At 41.2% G+C, this 24,830-nt stretch overlaps 1 protein-coding gene across 2 annotated transcripts in view; it reads right to left on the bottom strand.

Annotated features, from left to right (window-relative positions):
- Window positions 1-200: 200 nt before the first annotated feature.
- ARSJ (arylsulfatase family member J) overlaps window positions 201-24,830 on the bottom strand; it is a 48,063-nt gene continuing 23,433 nt past the window's right edge. For both annotated transcript variants that reach the window (XM_075501198.1, XM_075501199.1), the window contains one exon: window positions 201-3,667. In XM_075501198.1, the coding sequence (XP_075357313.1) occupies window positions 2,266-3,667 (1,402 nt within the window). In that variant the 3' untranslated portion in view covers window positions 201-2,265. The remainder of the gene's footprint in view (window positions 3,668-24,830) is intronic.

Here is a 24,830-nt window from a genome sequence, read left to right as displayed (position 1 = left end):
TCTACATTTGTCCAATTTGTCCATACCCCTGTGTATTGATAGCTGATCCAGACTAACTTAAAAAGTCTCACTTGTTCTCAAAGACAAAAAAGACATGTATTTTCTCAAAGACATCACATTTTGGAGTATAAGATCTCAAGACGTTATTATCATTTATTTTAAGGACATAAATGGTACATTAAAAAAAAAAGTGAGAAATTAGAGAACATTTGAGTTCCTGATTACTCATTGAATAGTCTGGATCTTAAGTAAAGCTAGACAGATTTCTAAGAAAATTAATTAGACCTCTTAAGGACCACACAATATGAAAAATAACAGTGACATATATTAAACACTTATGCAGATACACATCATCCTTTTATAATTATTATTTATAGGTAACTATTCAAGAAGTCCATTCCTATCTTCTCCCCAGTATATTAATTACAAAAGTAACTCTAAAACACGACTAACTTGTTTCTAAGTTTTTGTTAATGACAGCTTTATTCTGCTGTATAGCTGAAAATATGCAGTTTACCAGGTTTTGGCAGTATATCTGCAGTTTCTTTTCAAAACAGGTCAGGGGCTGTTGGGGGTTGGACACGTTGCAGATTGTAGTGTGCACTGATTTTACGAATGTTTAATTTTTCAACTGTAATCCATTTATATAAATGTGATTTCTGAGTCAAGTAAGATGTAGTTGAAAAGCATGCTTATTTTAAATTTTACCAAAATGTTATAGCTATTTAACAAATGAATCATCAATTTTACTTAACATAATTCATCTTGAAACTTATATGTGCACACGTATTGTATCAATTATCACAATTATCAATTGTATCAATTATCACACCAAGAATATGCAGTCAGTACATCCATGAATCATCCATGCAGACACCTTAGAAAAGGGCAAAGTTTGAACCATCTCTCAAATGAATACACATATTGGAAGAAGAAATTCTGTTTCAAAAGCAAAATGTCATAAAATCATTCCTGCCCCCAAAATAATAGTAATAAAAAACCTTACTGTGTTCGTTTAAAATAAACAAGGACAGAATTGCTATCTCTGATGCAAAAAAAGAGGCAGACTACTTTTATGAATGCCAAAAAAATAAACTATTTTAATAGATACATAAATAAAAGGTTTAAAGTAGAATTTTGCCCCGCAACATAACCATGGCCTAGCTTCTGTACAGAAACTGAACAATATTCACGTGACTACTAAATTAAATAATCACTTTGTTACATTCAAAATAATTGGAGGCAAATACATAATGAAATGATGCACCTGAATCATTCTCCTTTCTCATCCTAGCAGTGTATACAGTATTTTCTTGTTTTACAGTACTCTGAGGATATGGATCTGTTAAATAAAACTCTGAATGATAGAGTGGAAATAAAATTAAAAATCAAAGAAAAAAAACCCCAAACAACCCCAGCACCCAAAGGGGTACCTTGCATCACCCAGTAATTAAAGTTTTAATGGAAGAGAAATAAGTATTGTGCTGTAAAATAAATTATGTCTTTTACATATTGTTGTATAGTTATCTTAAAGTGTTTAAATATTACATTCACTTTGGTGATGTGTTTTTGTCTATGCCTACAATAAATTATACATGGCGCGTGCTAGCTGGTCATGTATGTTGAATAACAACCTTCTGGTTTTACTACAAATGGGGGGAGCTTAGCACATGTAGAAAATTTTAAATTTTTTTCTGATTTATGTAAGACAGACAAAGTCTAATTCAAAGCAGCTTTCCTCCGATCATGCCCCCCTCCCCAGCACCTCTAAAAAGGCACTCTGATGGCTTCATGTTTTTGCTGTGTTGTCTCAAAAAATGCCATAGGTTGGTGACTAACACTTTCTGACCCACAGAGGTTTTGAAGTTTTGTTTTTCCTTTCTCTCTATGAATCACCCGTCAGTCTGAGAACATCTGCCGTTAACATCTCCATACTCTCCAAAGATTCCAACTCATTCAGGTAAGGAACCACCATTTGTCCATCAAAAATGAGTTTACTGAAATCAGGTGTTATCGCCGTTGTTGTCTGGAATGTAGCTGTGATGGGTGAGCACCATTCATCCTGTAGAGGAGAAAGTTTGTCATGTGGACATTTATGGACACTCAAGGCAGAGTGTGGAGATATGCTGGTGAAATCAGAGAAAAAATTAACAGACGACAACTTTCATCCATAGTGCAGAGCTAACATTTCTAGAATATTCTGTCAGAAGTTCAAGAAAGTTGGGCCAAGCTGACTTAGACTTGGCAAAAGAGCGTGCTTAGAGTCTATCCACCAGCAAGACGTGAACGGCAATGTAACGATTGCCCTTTTTTCCGATTTGCTTTTTTCTTGTTCTTGTTCTTCTTTTGCTTATTCACACCTTTACTTTTATCTGATTTCTTTTTCTTTTCATCCTCTTTAAACCACGGACCCCAGACTCCTCCATTCAGCTTCGGGTTACTCCGAGGGTCCTTAGGTGGGTAGCGGACAGGAACCGCAGTCTTATTGAACTGCGAAAGTCTCCGCAACAACTGCTTCACTACATCTGGATACCTTGCAGAGAGGTCCACTCGTTCATACGGATCAGCGGTTATGTTGAAAAGCCACACTGTTTTGCCAGCTGACCAAGAAACGCGTTCATTGTGCCAGCGGTTGGGGCCCGCGTTGCTGAAGGCCTGTGGAGGTACCCAGTCACTATATCCTGGATTTCCCGTCAGTAGTTTCCAATGATTCACTCTGATGGCAGATTGAATCGCGGTGTTCCAGATCCCATAGCCGGCTGCCCAGGACCCATTTTTGGCTTTGGTGTAAATCGGGTCAATGTTGTGTAAGATGTCTACCCGTGGAGAACGTCTGCCTTCGCTAATGGTTTCCCATATGTCGTAGCCATCCAGCTGGATATCTTCATCGATCTGCCCTTCCGCCAGCGTGATCAAAGTGGGGAACCAGTCTGTGATGTGCACGAGCTCCTTACACACAGACCCTTTGTTTTTCAGAAGGGGGCTATGGACAAACCCAACAGCACGAATACCTCCTTCCCAATAGGTCCCTTTGCTTCCTCGGAGAGGCCAGTTACTTCCTCCGGCCATTGGCTGCCCCCCGTTATCCGAAGAATAGATGATAATGCTGTTCTCATAGTAACCGTACCGCTTTAAAGCCAGGGTTACGTTGTTTATGGCTTCATCCAAACAAGCTAGCATCGCAGCGTATCTTCGCCTGTTTATGTTATTTATCGAGCGATAATGTTCAAAATACTTGCCCGGTGCCTGAAGAGGCGAATGAACAGCTTGGTAAGCAATATATAAGAATATAGGTTTCCCGGGGTTGTGAGAAGCTAAGATTTGTTGTACTTTTTGTGTGTACATCTGTGTCGAGTAGATGCCATTGTCGTGATCCCAAGCTGCGTTGTCGTTCTCGTACAGGTCATAGCCACATATCCCAGGGCTGTCGCATTTGAAGTGCGTGTAATAGTCGCCGCTGCCTAAGAGGGAGCCGAAGAAAGTGTCGAATCCTCTCTGCGTGGGCATGCATTCTCTGCGATAAAACCCCAAGTGCCATTTGCCAACCATGTGTGTTGAATAGCCAACCTCCTTCAGCTTCTGAGGTAGCGTGACGTTATCCAGAGGTAAGCAGTTGGGCTGGGTTGGCCGGATAATGGAGTGCTGAAGGCCCGTGTGTATCTGGTACCTGGAGGCAGGGAGGAGACAGGCGTCAGGCGGTGGAAACGCTCAGGCCCTTACGCATGGACGCCCATGCGCGTGACTGTAACAGAAAATATTCCTATGCATGCAGCAATTTCCTCTGGAAATATTTTCAAGCGCGTATGTCAAAAACTAACGAGGTCATACTATTAAATCTGCTGAAACAGGAGAACGGCATCTGTTTCGCTTCACCAGTGTTTAAGAGCGGTTCCCCCACCTCCTTTGGCCAGTGGGCAACAATCCTGAACAAGAAACATGACACAGCAGCATCACACGCTTCTCTCCCTGCTGGCCTCATTTTTAATGTTTTAATTTCCTTGTAGCTGTGAGCAATGTCAAAGGATCCTGGAGGCAATGTGCCGCCTGCGAGCCGTTATTTGGGCACTACTATTCGAAAGCTAGCAGGCAAACTCACGGACCTTTACGGTGTCCCTTATGTATAACACAAAGCCTAGAAAGCAGAACGATTGCATTGGTTTTTTCTGAGCATGAACAGGTACCACAGCACTGATTCGGGACGAGCTCTCCCGGCGTGCGCAATACTGAAAGCCCGAGGGGCTGATTTCTGGTCATCCATCATGCGATACGCATCTGGGCTATGACTTAGCAGCCATGTTACTAATATTCTAACAGCCGAATATTCTAACAACCGAATAGAACTAATATTCTAACAACCGAGTCAGTCGTCAGCGTGCCCATGATGGGGCCGGGCCCTCCTCTCTCCTGGAACACCTACGGTCCCATGCGCCGGCATTTCTCTCCTGAGTGAGAGGCATGAGTGTGCGTGGATGGCAAGTAGCCCGGCCGAAACTCGAGGATGCATACGCAGTTACAGTGAAAGAGGTTTATGAGCGATCACTCGAAAGGAAGTGATAATTTCATCCCTGGATCTCTTGTTCAGCAGTCATTTTCTGTCCTTGCCTAACTGTTCGATGAGATGTTTCCCCCCGTGAACTGAGCTAGTCAAAACACCTATATCTACAGGAGCACAGATATTTTGAGGTACTTTTTCTTCCTCCACAGAAAGCTTTCCCATGTCCCCATTTAACAATGATTATAGAAAATTACCTGGATAAACACAATTTTTACAATGCCTCATAACTTGCTAGTGGTAAACATATCTACAGCATATAAATATGCTGGACTTTGAGCATGTAAGAGCAGTATATTTAAAGGAGAGGATAATAAATTCTGCAGTGCAGTACAGTCTATGTGTAAAGAATACATATGGCCTCCATACGATTAGAAAATGAATTCAGCATGGGCAGCAGTAAGTATCAAAAATCAAGGACAAATCCGTTTATATCAGTTTGACACTAGAAAATAAAATGTAACAGCACATTGTAAACCAAAGACGACTTCTCCCTGAGTGCGAGAACAGATTAAATTCTCAGCCGTGAATAGAACAGCTAGGTCCACCAATACTGTGAATCTTCCCCCAAAACACTTTTTTATTAATTTGTGGCAGTAGGCGTTGGGACTTCCTGACACATTCCGCTAGTATTGCCAATCTGATCGGCCTCCTGAGCTATCTAGAAAATTAAAAACATTAGGCTCTGCCTGTCCATAAATAACTGAAAGTCTGCTTTTATATGATGTCTTCCTGGCCAAGATCTTAGAAGGCACCATAGATGTCTTTAACGCCTGCCAATCTGTAATAATTGCATAACTCCCATTTTATTCTTGAACTTATTTCCACAGAACCAGAAGCTCTAGTCTAACTAATTTATTGCAGAAGCGTCGGGTGCCGCGCTCCTCTGCTTTAAGCCAGCCTGTACTCAGTACGCTGCTGCTTTTCTTTGTCTCTCTGGCGCTTTTTCAGAGCATTGTTTCTCTTACCAGCTTGTGGATCTGGAGCCCTGCCACCCAATTGTCCCCAGACTCACCGGCTGGTGCCGACACAGGAGATGCCGCAGCGGTTCAAGCGTACTCTCAAAATTACAGCTTGAATCTACATTTTGCGTTCGTCAAAGAAATGTCACGCACGCACAGATACCCACGTCTTTCCCGCGATTCAAGTACGACATTCTTCTCCTTTTAAAACAGGTAAACTACGATAAGGAGCCCAGGCTGCGCAATGGCAGCGCCCCATGCTTCAGTCCACTCCATCTTTGAGAGTCCTCGGGGAGCTACGTTCACGAGGCATTCAATGTCCTTCCCCTTCTCTTTCCTCCACCTTGTTAAACTCTTTCGGTAAATTCCCCTTCTCTGATCCAACCGAAAAAGTCCTTGCCCCCACCCTGCTATTTTAGTAAATGGCTTCCGCTTTCTTAAACCTTGTTAGCCTCCTCTCTCTTGAGATCAACCCCCGGTCCCAGCCGGATAGTTTCTCCCCTGACAAGCTAATTTTGCTGAAAGTCAGAATTTTCTCTAAAGCGACGTTGTTGTAACAGAGATCCTTCCACCCTTCTCCTCGACGCAGAAGCTGAGTCTGGGGGGAACGGGCAACAGAATTTGCGACACATTGCAAACCAATTTGCCTCTTGACAAAGCCTACACAGAAAGGATGATATTCATGCCGAGTTAATTCTCACAAAGAATTCATAAACAATGCGCAGACTCCCCAGCTAGGGCTTTTCAATTATATAGCCAAGCATGAAATTCCTGCACTGTTAATCTGACAAATATGGAACCAAAAAATATCAAGAATTAGGCTCAGTGATACGTATTCTTCTTAGGAAAATATCTGGCACACAGCAACGCATCCCATTTCAGCAGTCCCCGCAGTAAGTTATTCAATATGCTGGCTACAATGCACATAGAGCAGTCCTGCTTCAATTCTCTGCTGCTGCCTTTTTTCATGAGACTTTGGTGTGTTTCCCATATGTGTGTGTGCTATTTATGGCACAGCTATGCTTCTGAATGCACAGATACGCACACGTACAAAGAGATACGCATTTTTATAGTCAGATATGTAAAAAGGGATCTGCAAAATAACCGATTTTCAATAAAAATGTTTCAGCTGTGGAAATGTTTCGAAGATATCAACCTCTAACTATCAGAATAGTCTTCACTATGGCAAAAATCATCAAGATTTGTTCACTTTTCTGTGCCACATGCCTTCCTAATTGATTCATTATGTGCCAATATTACTTTTCAGTGAAAGTATTTTGTTTTCAAAGGACTTGCAGACCATTCACGGGAAAACAAAGCAATCTGAGCAAAAGACAGTGACTATATGGAAGTAAACGGCATTAATAGCCGTAGGAAAAGTGTCTCAATGTCACCGTGTTGAAACTGTATTTAGACTGTGCGGGAGAAGAAAAAACTGAACAAGGCAAAACATAAAGGAAATAAGAGGCAGATGCTGATTTTGGGGGAGTTCTCTAGAAGATAAACTCGCGAGCTCACTAACTGCCACGAAATGTCTGTGAAATATATTCTATAGATTTCATCGCTTTCTACCGCAAGATTAGTTAATTCTTTAGAATAAATTGGTTGAATTTAATCCCAAATGCAGAAAGCAAGTGATGATCACGAATAGTCTGAAATTCATGCTGATCATTACAACACCAGTAACCAGTTAAATACAAGGCGACAGGCCACAGAATCTGATTTCATAGTTTTATAGACTTTGACCTTTATGGACAGTATTTCCATAAAGGTAATAGAGTGATAATATTCTGTATAAAGCGTAGGGGTTCAAGACTGGTGACTACTTTATAGGCACGTACTGTGCTCTCTTTCTCCCTACCCCTCCAAGTTTCTAGATCATGGCTGGCTCTATTAGGTACCTGAAATCTGAACTTTGCAGAACAAGGAACTAAGTAAAATTTATGTGAACTGTTCAGCTAATAATATGCACATTGAAAATTAAGTTATCCTCGCTACACGGGGATGGCTCTTCTTTGCGCATTTCCTACTCTTATTTCTATTTTGCCAGCATGGAGGTTGTTCAGATGTTTGCAGTCAAAACCCTGTGATAACTGTTCCAGCCAAGGCAGCTGCTTAATGCTGGTTGACTGCTACACCGCTTTGTTTACTTGCGTGCAGTGGAAACTTTAAAGCAACGGACTCCCAGCGGGAGTATCTTGATGACTTCATGGGTCCTTCGCTTCTTGGATGCCGAGAGAAATATTTCAGAGGTTTCTTAAAATAAATAAACAAACAAATAAATCCTCCATCCCGAGTTCGAGCTCACGATACTGCTTTCCAACATGACTTCCCTTCCTGTTTCAATCTAGAAAGACACAAAGCTAAGCCCGTGGCTTTGACGTTACTCCTACCTTCAGTCTCAAGGTGCAGAGACCATTAAGTTGTTAAAGGTCAACTGTACATTCCAGTGCCAGAGTCTTTGTGGATGTAAATCACCACGGGGACACTAAAGTCAATTTGACCTGAGCTTGAGGAATGCATTAACATTTGGAGGCTTAATTTCCCCCTTCTGATGTCCTTAGTAAAGCTAAATTAGTTTCCCAGTTCTCGTCTGGAGAGCAAACCCAAGTAGAGAAGTGGATCAATGACAGTAATCTTTGCACATTTTCACGACTATTCCCCTGAAGCAGAGAGCAAGACTTAAGGTCTGTATAGTAGAAGAGATTCTCCTGGCATGACTCACATCCCCATGGTGCTTATGCAGTCTTAAACATATGTAGGCCAAACCAGTTTTCCTTAAAAAAAGTTTCCCTAAGCACTTTTCTATTGAGTAGGTTCCCCCTTAACTTCAGGGTGGGTTCCGCACTGAGAAAGAAGCTGGGATGTTCCTAATTTCGTAATGTGCGTGTACAAAACTAGTGATTTTAAGCTTTCATAATTTTAAAATACTGCATTAATTGTCTTCACGCTGAGATTCTTTTAAGGCTCGCTGAAGATTAACAAAGCAGAATAGTTTGATGTTTCTAATTGCAGGACCTTTTGCTAGCACGGTTCTAGTTAGTACATGTGGAAAATGTATTTTTATTATGCTTGCATAGCTCAGGCTATGTCAAAAAAAATTCTCAATTTTTAAAATAATAAACTCTAGCCTAGGATTTAGAAAAGAATATTTTAAATAAAAAAAATAATCTGCCAGAAGGAGTTGCAAACAGAGCGACAGCACTGAGGTATGCATGCTCCATAATTAAAGGGATCATTATTGATGATTACGCCTTTCCTTGTTAAAAATAATAAAATACAGCAAGTAGATACCGGTCTATAAAGTAGGCTTAGGGACTGCTAAAGAACAGTCTCTGACATCTTACCTGAAACTGTTTGTATAACACAACAGCTAGAAATATAGTTATTCCAGATGAGTAAAGAATATAGAAATGGGTGACACTTTTTGCTCGGAGGTTCCCAGTCCTCAGAGGTCCAAGTTAGTGGGGAGAAAAAAAACCCCAACATCCCACTGGTCACCAGCAAATCATTAGAAGCAGGACTCAGTGACCAGCAAGAGAAAATAGATCTAATAAAGACTTCTTTATAGGGGACTGAGGCTTTAGCATGGAGTCCACAAACCCTAGCCGTTTGAAAAAGCTGGTACTTTGGGCAGGTATGTTTACTTTTATTTACCTCGAAGCTGGTTTGAGCTCTGTAAGATGCTTGCGAGGGAAGCAGAAGCTGTCTGGAAGCTCTTCTGCTTTCAGCCCTCCCAACAGGCTGGCGAAGAGCATGGCAGAGAGATGCAAAGTTCCTGATCAGGCATGGACCAACGTGAAAGAATCACACAAAAACGATTTTGCATCAGAAATATTTGCCATAAACCCAAAACGTTTTATGCTGAATCTGCTAAGGCTTTTAAAATGACAATCAGAGAGTAAAGCTGGAAAAGGGGCAGGTTGATACAGGCGACACTGGGGCAGAGAGATAGAGATAAGCTGATTTAAATGAGACGCAAATAAAGCTATCACAGCCTGACATGAGTTGCTGCAAAGCAGTCAGCGAGCATCAGCTCACGGTCCCTTCAGAGTGATGACAACGAAAGCCATAGCCTGTAGCCACAGCGCTCCCTTCTCATTTTGTATTAAGTAAATGTACTGCTAAGCAAAACGTTTTCTAAACGTTCATGTCTTTTTTTTATTTCCAGTCTTTTCCTAACTTAGAGACAGACAACAAGTTTTGCCTTTGCTAATTTCTACCTATCACGCTTCCGTGAGAGCAAAAGCAGGCAGCGGGCACCTCGGCATTTGTACGGTAGCAAGTTTGAGTATCTGTTCTAGACAAGACCAGGTTAGCTAAACTCCGTCAATCGCGCTCCTTCAGTATTGATGGTCGATGGCAACTGTGTACCAGTCCGTGTGATACGCTTCCTAAACGCTAGCATAAAAGTTTTGGCTTTCATGCAATATAGGCTTCTCAGAAACAATCTGAAGGAGCCTTGGGCCTATAGTATATAAGTTACAGTTCGTCTTTCAAAAATAGCAGCTATGCAGCAGTGCGGGAGAAAGTGGTTTTTTCTGCCCTAAGTTCCAGATACTTGGTTCCAAAGTAAAGTTACAGCTAAGGTTTCAGTTCAACATATAGTTTAAATAAGAATGTGATTTCAGCCAGGTAGTTGGCTGAAACCGGACCAAAGTAAGCAATGAAAGTTTGTGCCATGAACATGAGTGATGCCATAGGTATGGAAATAACTCTCAAGTCAGCCGTGCAGCATTTTGTCCTGGTTAAAAATCTGAACACCACCAAGGAGTGAAGGAACCACCTTCTACATTAGAACATGATCTGCCACAAAACGTACCCTTTTGCTGAACAATATAAATTAAGGGTAGAAAGGATGTATGGCCTTATGCTGCCTATTTTTCTACCTGCTTCAGATTGTGGGTAAGATATTCTGCATATCTACGATATTGTCCCAGTGGTTTGAATTAGATATGAAATACTTTTATTGATTCGTGCAAATGGTACCATAGCTAGGGAGTTAATTCTCCGAGATGCTGGGTGCATGACTTACAGAAGAAAATCTCCTTGTAGAACAAAGAGGAGCAAAGATTTATTACCTGAGTATGGAGGCAGTTCTTCACCGGGATATGAGCTACGCCTCGAGGCTTCAAAGGAGCTCTGCTGCAGCAAACGACACGCAGAATACTGTGCCACAGCCCGACCAACGCGGCTTAATTTTTTTGAGAAATTTCAGGGAGGCAAGGACTGTCCATTTTCTGAAGTAGGCATGATCCCCCTGGTCCCCGTAGTCCTGGTTCGCAACTGTTCAGCTGACTGAATGCTGAACGCACGCCGGGACGAGAGCTGGGTGCAGGTCATTGCCTCAGGTTTCCTGCTGTCCTTGGGAAAACCGCAGAGGTCTACAGGCAGGGAAGCCTGAGTGAATCTGAACAGGCCCTCAGAACATTTTCTCTGCTCAAGTCTTCTGTCAAGGTTCAACGTATGCCGGAAAAGACTCTATGAATCTATCATTTAATCATTTTTATCTTCTAGCTTCTAACTTTCAGATTTCAGAGGGGGGGAGGCGGGTTATGAATGTAGATGGGTCAGAGAAGCAAATGCACCATTAAAGACTAAATGTGAACTCTAAACCCTTGCAGACTTTCACTGTGTTGGCCCACATAAAACAAACCTGAAGTTTTCACACGCAGACATACATTAAATCTTCAGCTGTATTCCTTGAATTTTTAAGTGCTTATAAATCAGAGCAGAAAGAGATCCACTTCTAAACCAAGTGTTTACATAAAAAGTCTAACTCAAATTATTTACTGTTTTATCACACTCTGGCAGTGCCAGAAAGATACTGAATCTTGATATTACTTGAAAGATTCTGAATCTTGCCCTACTTTCAAGTTTTTTGGGGTGGTGGTGGTGGGGGGTTGTGTGTTTTTAAATCAGCGAAGGCTCTTCCATCAAATACAGGAAAAGAAAAAAAAAAAGTAGCGATTTATTCGTGGACTAATAATGTTGCAGTTTTGTTCCAATTACCTTTTTCCAAGGACCTGCAGGAGTTGAGGAATCCTTGTTTACCCAAATGCCATTTGGATTTTGATGCATTAACTCAACCTCAAAATCATTTGGAAATTCTGATCTCATGCAAGCCCCGACGTTTGGTCATGTGAATAATGTCCTTACACCACTATATCGCTTATACTGCAAATGTGTTTTTATCATCCGGCACCTAGAAATGCCACCCAGAGTTACGTTAACAATAAACATTTATCAATAGCAAGAACCAGAGGGACTTCCAGTGAAATCCTTGCGGTGGTTCAGAAGCCCCACTACGGTGACGGACCCTGCTGCTCGAAAGCTGGAGAACCAAGCCAGAAAACATTGTTCTTCGTGGCTCTATGTTCTGACCAATTTTGCGTCTCAAGGATCCGCACCGGCTCTACTCTCTTTTACCTTCCCAACTCCTGCTGACGCAGCTGGCACCCAGGAGCGAGGCAGAGCTTGGGCAACAGCGGGAAAGAAACTGTTGTCTCTAGAGTTGCTGGCTTTAAAGGAAAAATAGCTGACTGTGGAACCAAGCTGGGAGACAAAAGAAAGAGAAACCTTTATCCGTGTTTCCTTGGGGTTACTCTCCCTGGTTGCAAGGGGCGGTTAGTGCAGGGAAAACCAAAAATCATATAATGAAACTCAAACAGAAGTTTCAACTTTGAATCGCCCCAGAAATTAAGTTGTAATCAGTATTTTCGTACACTCGTTCCGATTTTTTACAAAACATTATTAAACTGGCAGCATATCCACTACTAACCTTTCCTGTCATTGAGACAACAATATCTGCGCAAATGGGAGGACAAAAAGGATAAAGGAGAACGTGGGAGTCGGCAGCAGCTGGAATGCATATGTGTATCTGCAGCTATTGTTTTCTTTGCTCCGAGTTCGCTGCAGCTGTGGAAACAGAGCACAACGTTTCCAACTTTATCACTGAATGTTATTCATTTAGAAAAAAAGGGGGAAAAAAATGTGCGATTGCATAATCAGCGCTCTCGGTTTCACGTCTACATGTAAGTGACATGAAAAGAAAACAATTTGACTAAATACTTCGCATGCCAACTGCAAATCCAGACATTGCCACCAAATTCTGGGCTCTCAGCAAAAATAGATCCCATCGGATATTGCACCTAATCAACACGTTACAAGGGAAAGAAACGCAGTGCTGTGAGTTCAGGAGTATACTGGAGCTACACTGGCAAGAAGAGTTAAGCTCACATAAACAGACCATCCCTGCACATTTCTCTGAAGTTAAGGCAAGCAAATGGCAAAGGAAAACCAATTCATTAGTAAGAGATGAGGTTTTTAGTCCTACTTCGGTCATTTTTACAGGAGGAAAACCAGAAGAAAATGAGATAAATGGAGTCTAAAAGTCGTAAATGGGCACGCAGAATCCCCCCATTGGGTACTTCAGCGAGTGGCCTGCAGACCCTGTTGCAGGCACTGCGTGAGGCTGGAGCGAGAGCAGCATGTCAGAGCAGATACCAGCTTGCGAAGGCTGTGCTCTGCCCTACGGCGCGTAGTAACTCCTGAGCACTGCAAGTGTGTAAAAGCGGCCTTCGTTTTAACCTCTGTCTTCATTTTAACCTCTGTGTTCACCGCTCTGCCACAGAGCACACCATCTCAGATGCTATTAATATCCTGGAGTAGTCATTCTTACAGATAGGGTAAATCTCAACGTGTCTCATTGAAGCGTTTTGCCTAAAAGAATACATTACTTGGTAATAACATAGGCATTTTTACATGACCAGGAAAAAAAAAAATTGCCATGTACACATGTGAAATATTTTTCAGCTAAAAATCTCAAGGTTGAAACTCCTAATTCTGAGACAGTTTAGGAAAATTAGGTCATCTTTATATATGAAGAATTTATTCAGTGAACGCACCTAAGGAACTTGAAAGATATTCATTATATTGTTGCCTTTCATAAGAAGGCATCTTTCATAAAAATGACATACTTGATAGCAGTCCTTAAGGTAGCAGCCAAACAGTTATTTTCTTACCTTACACTTTAATTAAAGTACCCATTTTGACCATTTATTACTATTTCTGAATTAATATTGTCCTTATGTATTATTCATATATCCAGTACTTAGAGTCTATATCAATCTAAATGCTGTAAAACGACCTTGAATTGACAGCAAGGATGACTGAGGACAAAATGACAAGCTGTAAAATATAGGTTAACAACTACCATATCATGCTTTTATATGATATCATCCGAGAGAGATAATTGCTTTATAATGAAAGAACATTATGACATTGAAAAAAATCAGGATTACTCGGAGCTTCAGCGACATCTCAAGTGTTTTAGATACCTTCACACAACATCCAAACTTTGTGAAAGCTATAATTTTCTATTAAGCGTTGAGCAACTACCTAAACATACCATTTCGGAGCGTGACATTGGAGAATGTCATAGTTTCATCGCTTTATTGAGCTTAAGTATATCATAGGCCATTAAGTTCTTTTGAAATCTTAGATTGGTCTTTAAGACTCTAATTTAAAATTAGAGATAAATTATTATTGAGAGTATGCTAATCAAGTGGTAATGGCCACAATCTCTCTTTAGTATTTATAATATTCCTATTATCCCGCTCCCTGATACATCTCAAGCTCAACTGTCTCAAAGCACCTATTGCAGGAAAGAGAGAACAGACTCTAGCCCCCTTAATCAACATGTAGCTACTTAAATAGAAGGATCAATTCCATCAATTGCAATCACAAACTCTTAGATACATTTTTGCTCAGTGTCATCAAAATGTCGAAACGAGTCCCTGAATTAATGCATGAAGGCCCTGTTCTAGTGTAGAGATTCACTGTGAATGCTGATTAATTAAGGAATATTCTTGGATGATTATTTCTGTTTCATCTCAACTTTGCTATTCTATTTGTTCTGCTTAATGCGGTCTATCGTATCGCAGTATTGTAAAACATGTACATTTGCATCAAAAGGAAATTATTATCTCTCCCTTCATCTCCCATATATGACACAGCAATTCAACGTAGCCGGACATCCACCTAGAGCAATGCGATATAGCTGAGCATTTATGTTTAAAGCTTAATTACACATTTCTAGACACTTGTAATTGACACTGCTGACACATCAGTTGCGTATTAAATGACAAACTGTTATCCGAAACTGAAAAAGTGAGAGTGCGCAATCCACTTAATCCATTTAAGCAACATAACCTGAAGTTTTACACAGACTGCAATGCCCACCCAGACACCTCCTGTTCAAGATCTTTAACACCAGCATTCTTGTCAGCAAGATAACGATGGCCTTCGCTCTTGTCTCTACAGGTATTCTGGGGCAGACGCATGCCAGAAATCATTTCGAGCCACTCCAGAACTTCTGCTAGAACTGAAGTACTTTTCCAAGAGAAGCTACAGCCCTGATAATATGAAGAACAGCTTTATCTGAATTGAAGAAAAAAAAAACGCATTTTGACTTTTCAACAACATAGATAGTTTTCTAGGCTGACATTTACTGGCAAGAGTGGTGGCACTGAATCATTAGCAAAAGGAATAACCTTGACTTGGAAACAGAGGGCTGGGAGCCAAGAGACACGCTTTCATCTGGGTTCGGCATAGTTTTTAGCCTGGACATTGCAACTGACCTCTAACTCTTTTGTCCTTCTGACACTTTCATATTAGTTTCTTAGTCTTTTGGGTTTCTCAGCCCTTTAAGCAGGGATGGCACTATGGCCCTTGTAGAACACAGCTAACGCTCCAAATGGGCTTTTTAGTTTTCTGATAAAAAACATCGGGAGGATGCAAAGCAGCATCACCCTGATGCTAAAACCAGTTTGTAACTGGATTTGTTAAAACACAGCACTTACAACCATCTACTTATTTACGATGATGACTGGTAGTTACGTACGGATTCTGTCACGTATCGCTGGCTACTGAACTACAGCCTGCTTCCTCATTGAATTCAGACTGTTGTTAGCGCTACTGGATTTTCTTTTTTACTTCCCGATTCACTTGAGAACTATTGTATTAAAATCCATTTTTCAGAACTGACCACAACATGCAAGTCCATTTTTGGTTAAGACAACGGCTGGTGTTGAAGGCACTGTGTGCAGTTCCCAAAAAAATAATGTATTAAGATAATGAAGTATTTTATTAACCTGGCTCCCAGATGAAAGGTTCCTGATTGACAACGCGGGGAAATGAAACATCTTTGTTTATTCACAGGGGAGATTCAACATGGAAATGAAATGCTTTCGCTGCCGTTATCTGAATGGATGTAGATGTAGGTGTGCTTTTGTAGCAAAGGCAGGCAGGAGTGGGGAGCAGTGTTTCAGGGCTGTCAGTCATTCATGTGACAATTTTTCAACCAACACATCAGAGATATTACATACTGTACAATATTGCATAAAAAGGAAAGTACAATGTCTGTATTCAAAGCACGATGTTTTTCTTACTTTAGGGATTTTCAAATTTCTGTAAAGCAATAAAAGTATGAAGACAAATTGAACTCTTTCCCCACGTATCCTTAAACGTTGTGGTCATCAGTTCCTTTCTCTCTTAAAAGCTCCGTATGTTGGAACTCAAAAGGATCAGAACCACGTCAGCAGGCGCCGTGCCCAGCTCGCTGCAACCCAGCCCTTGTAACAGGAGCAAATCCTACGATGCCTTTCCCATCGTGACGAGGCAGCGTAACGCCAGGAGCTCGGTACTTCGGAGGGCTGCTTTCTGCCTCTGTACCGCACGGACTCGAGTCGCTATCTCTGCGCTCTGTGCAAATTCGGCAAAGGCTAGGAAAAACGTAAGGCTGCTATGCGGAGCAGGAGCGCAGTGAAATCAGCAAGCTCTCCGTTTCGGTGATTCGTGAATGGCAGCCCACATGTTTGATGGTTGCAAGATGCCAGGGCATGGGGCACTATGAACCCCCACACCTCCCGCCATCCTGCTACACTCTTCCCTTCCCTTCGGGCTCCTACGCCACGGAAGAGAACAAACTAGAGTTAATAAGGGACGGAGGTTAACAGCACGTCTGTTTCTAGGCCTCCGTGCAACTGAATAATGAAGTGATTTGGATAAATGCTTCTTTATTTTAAATCCGGCTTAGCAAAACAAGTAGTGCTATCTTGGATGTCCCTGCTGCACTCTCTAATCCTTTCTAAGGATCGGTAATTTCTCATTTATACTGCTCCTCGGTCACATCTTGCTTTACTGTTTGCATTGCGGGAGTGTCCAAAAGCCTAACAGAACCTGAGGCCACAGTGCAATAGGCCTGGAAATAAAATGGAGTGTAAGAGAGGGGGTGAATGGAAACAGGTGCCTAATCATTGTTAGTCCAACAAAGATCTAGAAACCACGTCTCTTACATGTATAGCAATTCTGTCTAAAACCAGACAAAGCATACGTAAAATATTTGCTATAAAATGTTAATATATTAATGAAACCGTGCCTTATTCAAGATGTTAGTAGGCGATTTTGATCCCAGACAAAATACCACGAGAATGACTCATGTAATGGAGTGAGCTGGACAAGCGTATAAGTGAGGTGTAAATCAGCCACACACAAAGTTTTGGCAGTATGCCTTCAATATATTAAACAATTAAATCCTAGTACATTCATGGAACCTATGTATCGATGCCATCAATGTTATACACCTGTCCTCTGTGGGGCTTTTTCCTCCCTACCTGAAAACCTTTGCTTAATAGAGTGATGTTAGCATCAAATACCCTGCGATAAGCAATTTAAGGATAGATACCCTCTTGAAAACATAGATCACTCATATTGAGGTAGGAGGTATACTATTCTATATGTATAATAATCTATACTATAAAAGAACTTCAAGGCAAAGAGTAACTTGGCAGAGGGGGATGGGATTATCGGCCTAATTCAGGCATCAAAACTAAGGATGAAGTCTTCACTGACTTCACAGGGCCCTTCTTCAGATCTCTTATTTTGGTACTTTGGACCTAGCTGCCCTTTCCGTACTCTAAGGCACTCAAAGGGGTCACTGCCAGATGGACACTTGACAGGAACCCATTTTGTTCTACAGTCAAACCAAAAGATGCTCATACATTGATATTTCTCTCGTTCAGCTGTATGCTGTTCTTATTCTTGAGTTCACTACATCCCACCCATGTATATTATACAGAAAGAATGAGCATAAATGATGGTGGTGTGTTACTGATTGATTGCATATATTGTCATAGCCCATGAATTTCCATCACTAACTTCAACAGTTGAAAGACAAAATCAACATAACATTGTAAATTAAAAACAATTAAGAAAACCTGAAGTAATTTAAATTGTGATCTTTTGGAATGCGAGGCATTTACTTTTTCAAAGATTTCTTTTGGAGCTGTGAGAAATAAAACCCTTTTAAAAATTAAAAACAAAAGGTAGAAGCAGTAAGAGAAACATTACTTTTTAAGGAGAAAGGGAAACACATTTAGCATTTTTCAAAGTGTTTGTTTTATTAAATAGCTATAGAGCTCTGACTTGGGAAGCTCCCTTTGTATGGACAGACTTTCCACACCTGCTTAAATTCCTTGGAGACAGAAGAGCTTTCTCAAACGGGATGGATTTAAACAACTGCCTGTTCTTGAACTGATGCTTAAGTGCACTTCCAGTCTTTGCAACACCACAAGAATTTTGGAAACCAGTCTATAAATGTTTTTACAGCTACGACACAAATAGGTGCCTAATGGGATTCTCAAAAACATGTCCCTAAATCTCCATGAAACCAATACAAATTACAGCAACTAAGAAAAGACCACTGATTCCCAGTCTGCATTATTAAGCTTTGTTGTGGTTTAACCCAGCAGGCAGCTAAACACCACACAGCCGTTCGCTCACTCCCCCCGCAATGGGATGGGGGAGAGAATCGAGGAAAAAAAAAAGTAAGATTAATGGGTTGAGATAAAGACAGTTTAGTAAGACAGAAAAGGAAGGGAAATAATTAATAATAATAATCACGATAAAAGAATACACAGAATCACAGAATCGTATAGGTTGGAAAAGACCTTGAAGATCATCGAGTCCAACTGTAAACCTAACCCTACCAAGCCCACCACTGCACCATGTCCCTAAGCACCTCATCCAAACGTCCTTTAAATACCTCCAGGGATGGCGACTCAACCACTTCCCTGGGCAGCCTGTTCCAATGCTTGATAACCCTTTCAGTGAAGGAAAATTTCCTAATATCCAGTCTAAACCTCCCCTGGTGCAACTTGAGGCCATTTCCTCTCGTCCTATCGCTTGTTACCTGGGAGAAGAGACCGACCCCCACCTCTCTACAACCTCCTTTCAGGTAGCTGCAGAGAGCGATGAGGTCTCCCCTCAGCCTCCTTTTCTCCAGGCTAAACAACCCCAGGTCCCTCAGCCGCTCCCCATCAGCCTTGTGCTCCAGACCCTTCACCAGCTTCGTTGCCCTTCTCTGTACACGCTCCAGCCCCTCAATGTCTCTCTTGTAGTGGGGGGCCCAACACTGAACACAGAATTCGAGGTGCGGCCTCACCAGTACCGAGTACAGGGGAAATACAGTGATGCAGGGAAAATAAGGGAAAACAAGTGATGCACAACGCAATTCCTCACCACCTGCTGACCGATGCCCAGCCAGTCCCCCAGCAGCGGTTGCTGCTCCCCGGCCAACTCCCCCAGTTTCTATACTGGGCATGAGGCCATATGGTATGGAATAGCCCTCTGGCCAGTTTGGGTCAGCTGTCCCGGCTGTGCCCCCTCCCAGCTTCTCGCTATGAGCAGCTGAAAAGTCCTTAACTTAGTGTCAGCACTACTCAGCAACAACTAAACCATCAGAGTGTCATCAGCATTATTCTCATGCTAAATCCAAACCACAGCACTACACCAGCTTCTAGGAAGAATAACTCTATCCCAGCTGAAACCAGGACAAGCTTCCTTTAAAAAAAAATCTGGTCCTTCAAGATTTTTCTGTAACCCTTGCGCTCCAGCCAGGGCAACGGAATTTGTTAAGGGGGTACAAACTTATGTATACTCGTGTGTGCACGGGGATGTCTAATACAACATCCAGGTCCTTAGAGTAGCATGGCAGCCTTTTTATTAAGAGAAAATATGTACAGTGTCCAAAATGCTTATTTTGACAAAGGAGATCAGTAAATTGTTCTCTATTTTGACTTGTAATCCTCTTGCCCCAGTAGAACTGTATATCATATACGTAAATACATGAATGATGTAGTCCTCCGCCTTTTTTTTTTCCTTTTGCAAAAGGGAAATTAAAAGGGCATACTCTGTTTTCTCAGAGGTTCCAAACCAAAATTATCGTCACCACAGAAAAGCAACTCCTACACATTTGATCTTGTGGGAGCCAAGCATTTGTTGAAAAAGACGAGAGTAAGACCATAACCCATCGCTCCTTTTCAAGCGCAATTAACTACGTAGAACATTACTCAATCAGCGGCAAATAACTTGTGGCTCCCAAATCACTTATGTCCTTTCAAGGTTGTGAAATTATGGATTTCAGTGGTTAATAATCATGGCAATAATGTCAAAATTAACAAAATGCTGTAATGCCAAACAAATGAAACATCATCGTTTAGTGTCTGTTCTTGTTATTTTCAACATTCATCTCTGTGGGGGGAGAGCAATATGGGAATTGTGGGGATGGTAAAGGGAAAAGAGGGAAGGAGAAGAAAGAAGAATCAGGCATGCTTCGGTCATGAATGAGAAGACAAAATATTTCTTTCCTCTTCAGGAGCCAAGAGAGTTAAAGGAGGAGAAAATCGGCACAACTGAACGCACGCACAGTAATTTGCTGACATTGTATAGTACTGCATTACGACTGTACAATACCACACGGAGCTGATGAGTTGTGACAATACCACAGAGCTATCTTCATTTCAAAGAACGTGAAAACGCTAATAAAACTGCCGAGTATCAGAACATCACATCTGCTCGGTTTTGTTTGTATGAGGTTTTTCCATTCACTAGACAAATCTGTCTTCTCAGTGTAGCTCTAATGGGTCACATAGGAGGGAAGCAGCCCAGAAGAAGCTGTAAACCCTTCAGGGAGCCTGTCAGCCAACTCAGTAAAAAACTTCTTATCTATATTTTCCTATTAGTAATAACAATATAGAACTCATTTACACAGCTTTTCCCTTTCAGTCTCAAAGCGTCCCACGAAACAGATAAATCAACATCCCTATTTTAAATATAGGCACTCCGAGCCAGGGAAAAAGGAAACATCTCACAGAAGTAACCCAGCACCAAAGGCATAACTGTGGAAAGAGCCCTGGTCTTGCCAGTCTCAGCCTGGGGCTCCACAGTGGCATAAGAAAAGTCCACGATTAGGTTCCGTGCCCCCAATATGGAAAACAAGAGCGGTCTTAAAAAGGCAGCCTCACACAAGGAAAGGTTCGAAAAGCACTAACGTAGTCGGAGGCATGATGCTAACCGATTTGCACTTACAAACTAGATCGAGTTTGTGTCTTGACAATTTTCTCTACAGATTTTAATCCATCTACATTAACCCAACCTGAAGCCTCCTGTACTGCATTTCCTTACTGGGTGCAACTTGAGCTTAATAAGTCATTGCCAACTGTGCAAATACTGTCTGAGAGCGATGGGCTTATCGAGGACCACTTAACCAGGCTTCTCACAAGAGTGGGTGCACACTATAAAACACATTTTCAACTTGTTCTGCGAATGTGCCCCTGCAACTTCACCATGCTGCCTAAATGCACCAGTTCTTCACGAACTGTCCCAGTTGACTTGTTCAAATGTTCGGCACATCATAATATATTTTGAATTCTAGTAATCTGGCTGCATGACTGTAAAATTCCTCAACAGTTCATTTTATGCCCAGCTTTTCATGAGCAGTGCCCTATAAATTGCAGGACCAACTTCTTAGGTTTTATTTGTGTTAAAGTCAAACATCTGCTTTTCAAAACCAGGCTCACGTATGCGTGTTCAAAATCAAAACGCAACAGAGGTGGCTACAGAGTCAGCAGCAACTAAACGGGATAGCAGCAAAAGATCTGTAAAGCCTTAGCTCACATTCCTTGGCAAGTTCAGAGTCTGGGCTAAACATGCCTTTTGGCTCTGACTTGGGAAAATGAAGTTTCTTCTACCTTTCTGATACAATCAGGAAAAAAAACAGGGGGAGGGGGGAAAGAAGGGAAGCAGTACTGACGGTCATTTGGGGAAACCGCATCAATCTCTCCTGGTAAGAATGGTGACTGCTGCACCGTATTAGGAAGAAAGGAGATGAAAGAGAAGGGAAAGACGAAAAATCCATGGAAACCACATTCGAATCAGAGTGGAACTTAGTGATTTCATTAGGGCTTGATCCAGTTATTAACATTACCCGAAACTTTCAGTTTTTCATTACTTTTTGTACACTTGTCCTGACAACTTTCAGTAAATAATATTTTAGACATAAAGCCAGTAGTAGGCATTGTTATATAAGTGCAGTATTTTAAAAACAATTAGCTACTTATCTAAAATCAAAAGAAATTTGAAAAGCATCTAATCTAGACATGACAATAAGTAATAACAGTGTAAAGGACACCATGAACTAGCTAACAGACAACATAATTATTTCTCAGGCTTTTATTGCCTGGAAGTTAAGATTTTTTTTCTGCTCTGGGGGTGGGTGGTGGGGTTTTTTGGGGGTTTTTTTTTGGAATGCCATTCAAGTCTAAACGTTCCAGTTAATTTTTGGATGTTTATTCCCTCCCGCTCCTTTTTGATTCGCAGATTGCATTATTATGCAGAAAAAAAAATGTGTGGCAAACTAGTTTTCTGCGCTTGGTCCCAATGAGCATAGCTTAGAAACGATGCACGAGCCTAGGAACAACAGAATAGCAAAGAACCGACTTCTTGTATTTGGAAATGGCATACACCCTGGGACCGCTGCAGAAAAGCCATGGCTGGACACACTTTCTCTTGAAATATGTAAGTTAGGTTCGGTTGTGGGATGTGAAAGAAAGTTTTATGCTGGCTCTTCAGTTCTTCGGTATGTTGTGTAAGCTCCCTTTTTCCCCTTTATTTCCATAACAGTACATAAATATTTTATGAACTATGGGACTTTGAACTGTGTTTCTCTGACCCATTGACTGCTTCTCATTTGACTCTTTGAAATTGTATCTCATATGCTATGAGAAACTCATCATCCTTGTCTGTCAAAAAAAACCCAACAAAAAAACCACAACAGTAATTCTGTTTGTCGCCAATGCGACAGGTCAACTCGAAGGACAATAAATTTCCACTTAATATCAAGGTTGCGTGAAGACAATTGTATTCTGATCTATTAGAAGGAATAAAGCTCAAACAGCTTTTAATTCATTCTTTATACACCTTAAGCTAGCCACTCCCAAAGATAGAATTAAAAAAGGAGAAGGGAAGAATATCTTCTCTTTCAGTGTGGATTAATGTAAATCCTGATTTCCACGAGAAAAAGAAAAACATGGCTGTGTATGTCTATGTATCTTATTGCATATCTAGAATTATAGATGACAGTGATACACAGGCTGTTCTGAGGCTATTCCAGGCTAACATTCAGTGCTTCATAAAGCGCACAAGGTTTTGTAGTATTATAGAAAAATAAGTATCTAATGCAAGGCATTTTATACAGCCCATCGAAGTACCTCAGTCCAACAAAGCTAAATAGGTCTGCATTAATTACACTTTCTAGAATCCTCCAAACTTTTCCAGTTCAGAAAAAGTGTCTTTTTTTTTCCCCCTCCACTTCTTCCCATCTGTCTTCATTCTCATTCCTGTGGGATGAAGAAAAAAAACCCCATGCTTGAAATTACAGCCAACTGCAATTCTAGAACCTAAGCTAGTATGATTGGTTTGCAAAGGAAACATCTACTTTTCTTCTGAGATTACCTGCATTCCCTGTACGAGATCCGAAATAGCTCTTCCAACTGTTTCTCAGTTGAACTCAAAATTACGACGTTAGCTCCACTATGATTTCGAGCACTTGCTTATGAATAAACCTCCTTTTTATTTCATTTGCTCCGGAAAAATCTCTCATGAGTATTCCTTCTCAGCATATAAATATCCTTTGCATCAGCTGCATTTAAGGATTTTATGTGCTGGAATAAAAGCCTCGCTGGGTCACTGGCGTTCCTTACTGGGGTCACTGGGACCAAACTGATAGGAACTTCACAGATTCACCTATGAGAAGTTCAGATTTTGCCTCCTGCTCTGGTTTATATGGTTTTCTTCTTCATGAACGTCACTGCTTTGCTCGAGTTCACCTATGTAGCTCTCTGCAAGGCTTCAGGAATTCAGTACATCTTCTACAGGTTTCCGACATTTCAAATAGCCTATCAGCAGACAGTCAGGATGGATATTCACGTTGCTATCTTTTCCCGCTGCATGTTAAGACCTCTCCAGCACACTAAAAGCACTTTTGAAAAGTCAGAGTAATTAAATCTGGTCAGCTTTCTTGTGAAATGATATTTCCACCAAAAAAAAATCTTTAGAAAATCCAGTGAAACCCAACCTTTTAGCGGAAACAATACGACCAAAAGTTCAAACCGGAAAATGTCTTAAAGGAGACAGGCACGTGCAGACAGACACGTGCTTTATCATTAGCACTGTGGCCTGAAATCTGAGGAAGACCACATCTCTATCAGTTGCTCTTCTTACCATGTGCACTGAACAGGGTCTCGAGCCACACGGCAGGTGAGAACTCTTAACTACTGCTCTGCAGACTCGGTCTCCAAGTCAAAGAATAGTGCAGCAGCTTTAATGGTGAAATGGAGACTCATTTTACTTACAGCTCCAGGTCTTACAAGGGATATTGGACAGACAGGGTCAAGTTCCTCCATTCAGGTTCCTGATTCTGATCACAGTCTCCAAACCAGGTTCTTTAACATTAGAAGTTAAGAGTTACTTACATCTTGTGGGACGCTTTTCAAATCTCAGGAGAAGAAAAATGAGAAAAATACCTCTACCTCTACTATGGCAGGAGGACATAAATAGAAATAGCAAAACGACCGAGGAAGGCACAGTTCAGATGTTTACGCAACCTCTAATATAGATGCAGATATTCTGGTGGTAAGAAACAGAATCCTGGAGCCAACAAAATAAAAAGCACTGTATTTTGCTCATCCACCTGTTTCTCTTTTGTTTTTTCAAGCTGAAAAAATATTTTTCTTTTTTGCTATCTTCTCTTGGGATGGAAAAATAAAAAAGAAAATTCTCATCCTCTCCTTGAACCTGCAATTTCCAAGGTGTGTTACTGAGACAGGAAAACCAAACCAAAACAACAATATCACAATGTTAAAAATTTCAAGCGCGTGACTATTATGGAGCTCTTGATTAGCCTATAGATGGAAGAG

This window comes from Mycteria americana, chromosome 4, assembly GCF_035582795.1.
Source record: "Mycteria americana isolate JAX WOST 10 ecotype Jacksonville Zoo and Gardens chromosome 4, USCA_MyAme_1.0, whole genome shotgun sequence".
Taxonomy (NCBI): Eukaryota; Metazoa; Chordata; class Aves; order Ciconiiformes; family Ciconiidae; genus Mycteria; species Mycteria americana.
The sequence above is the reverse complement of the archived record's forward strand: the minus strand, read 5'-3'. Positions and strand labels throughout refer to the sequence as shown.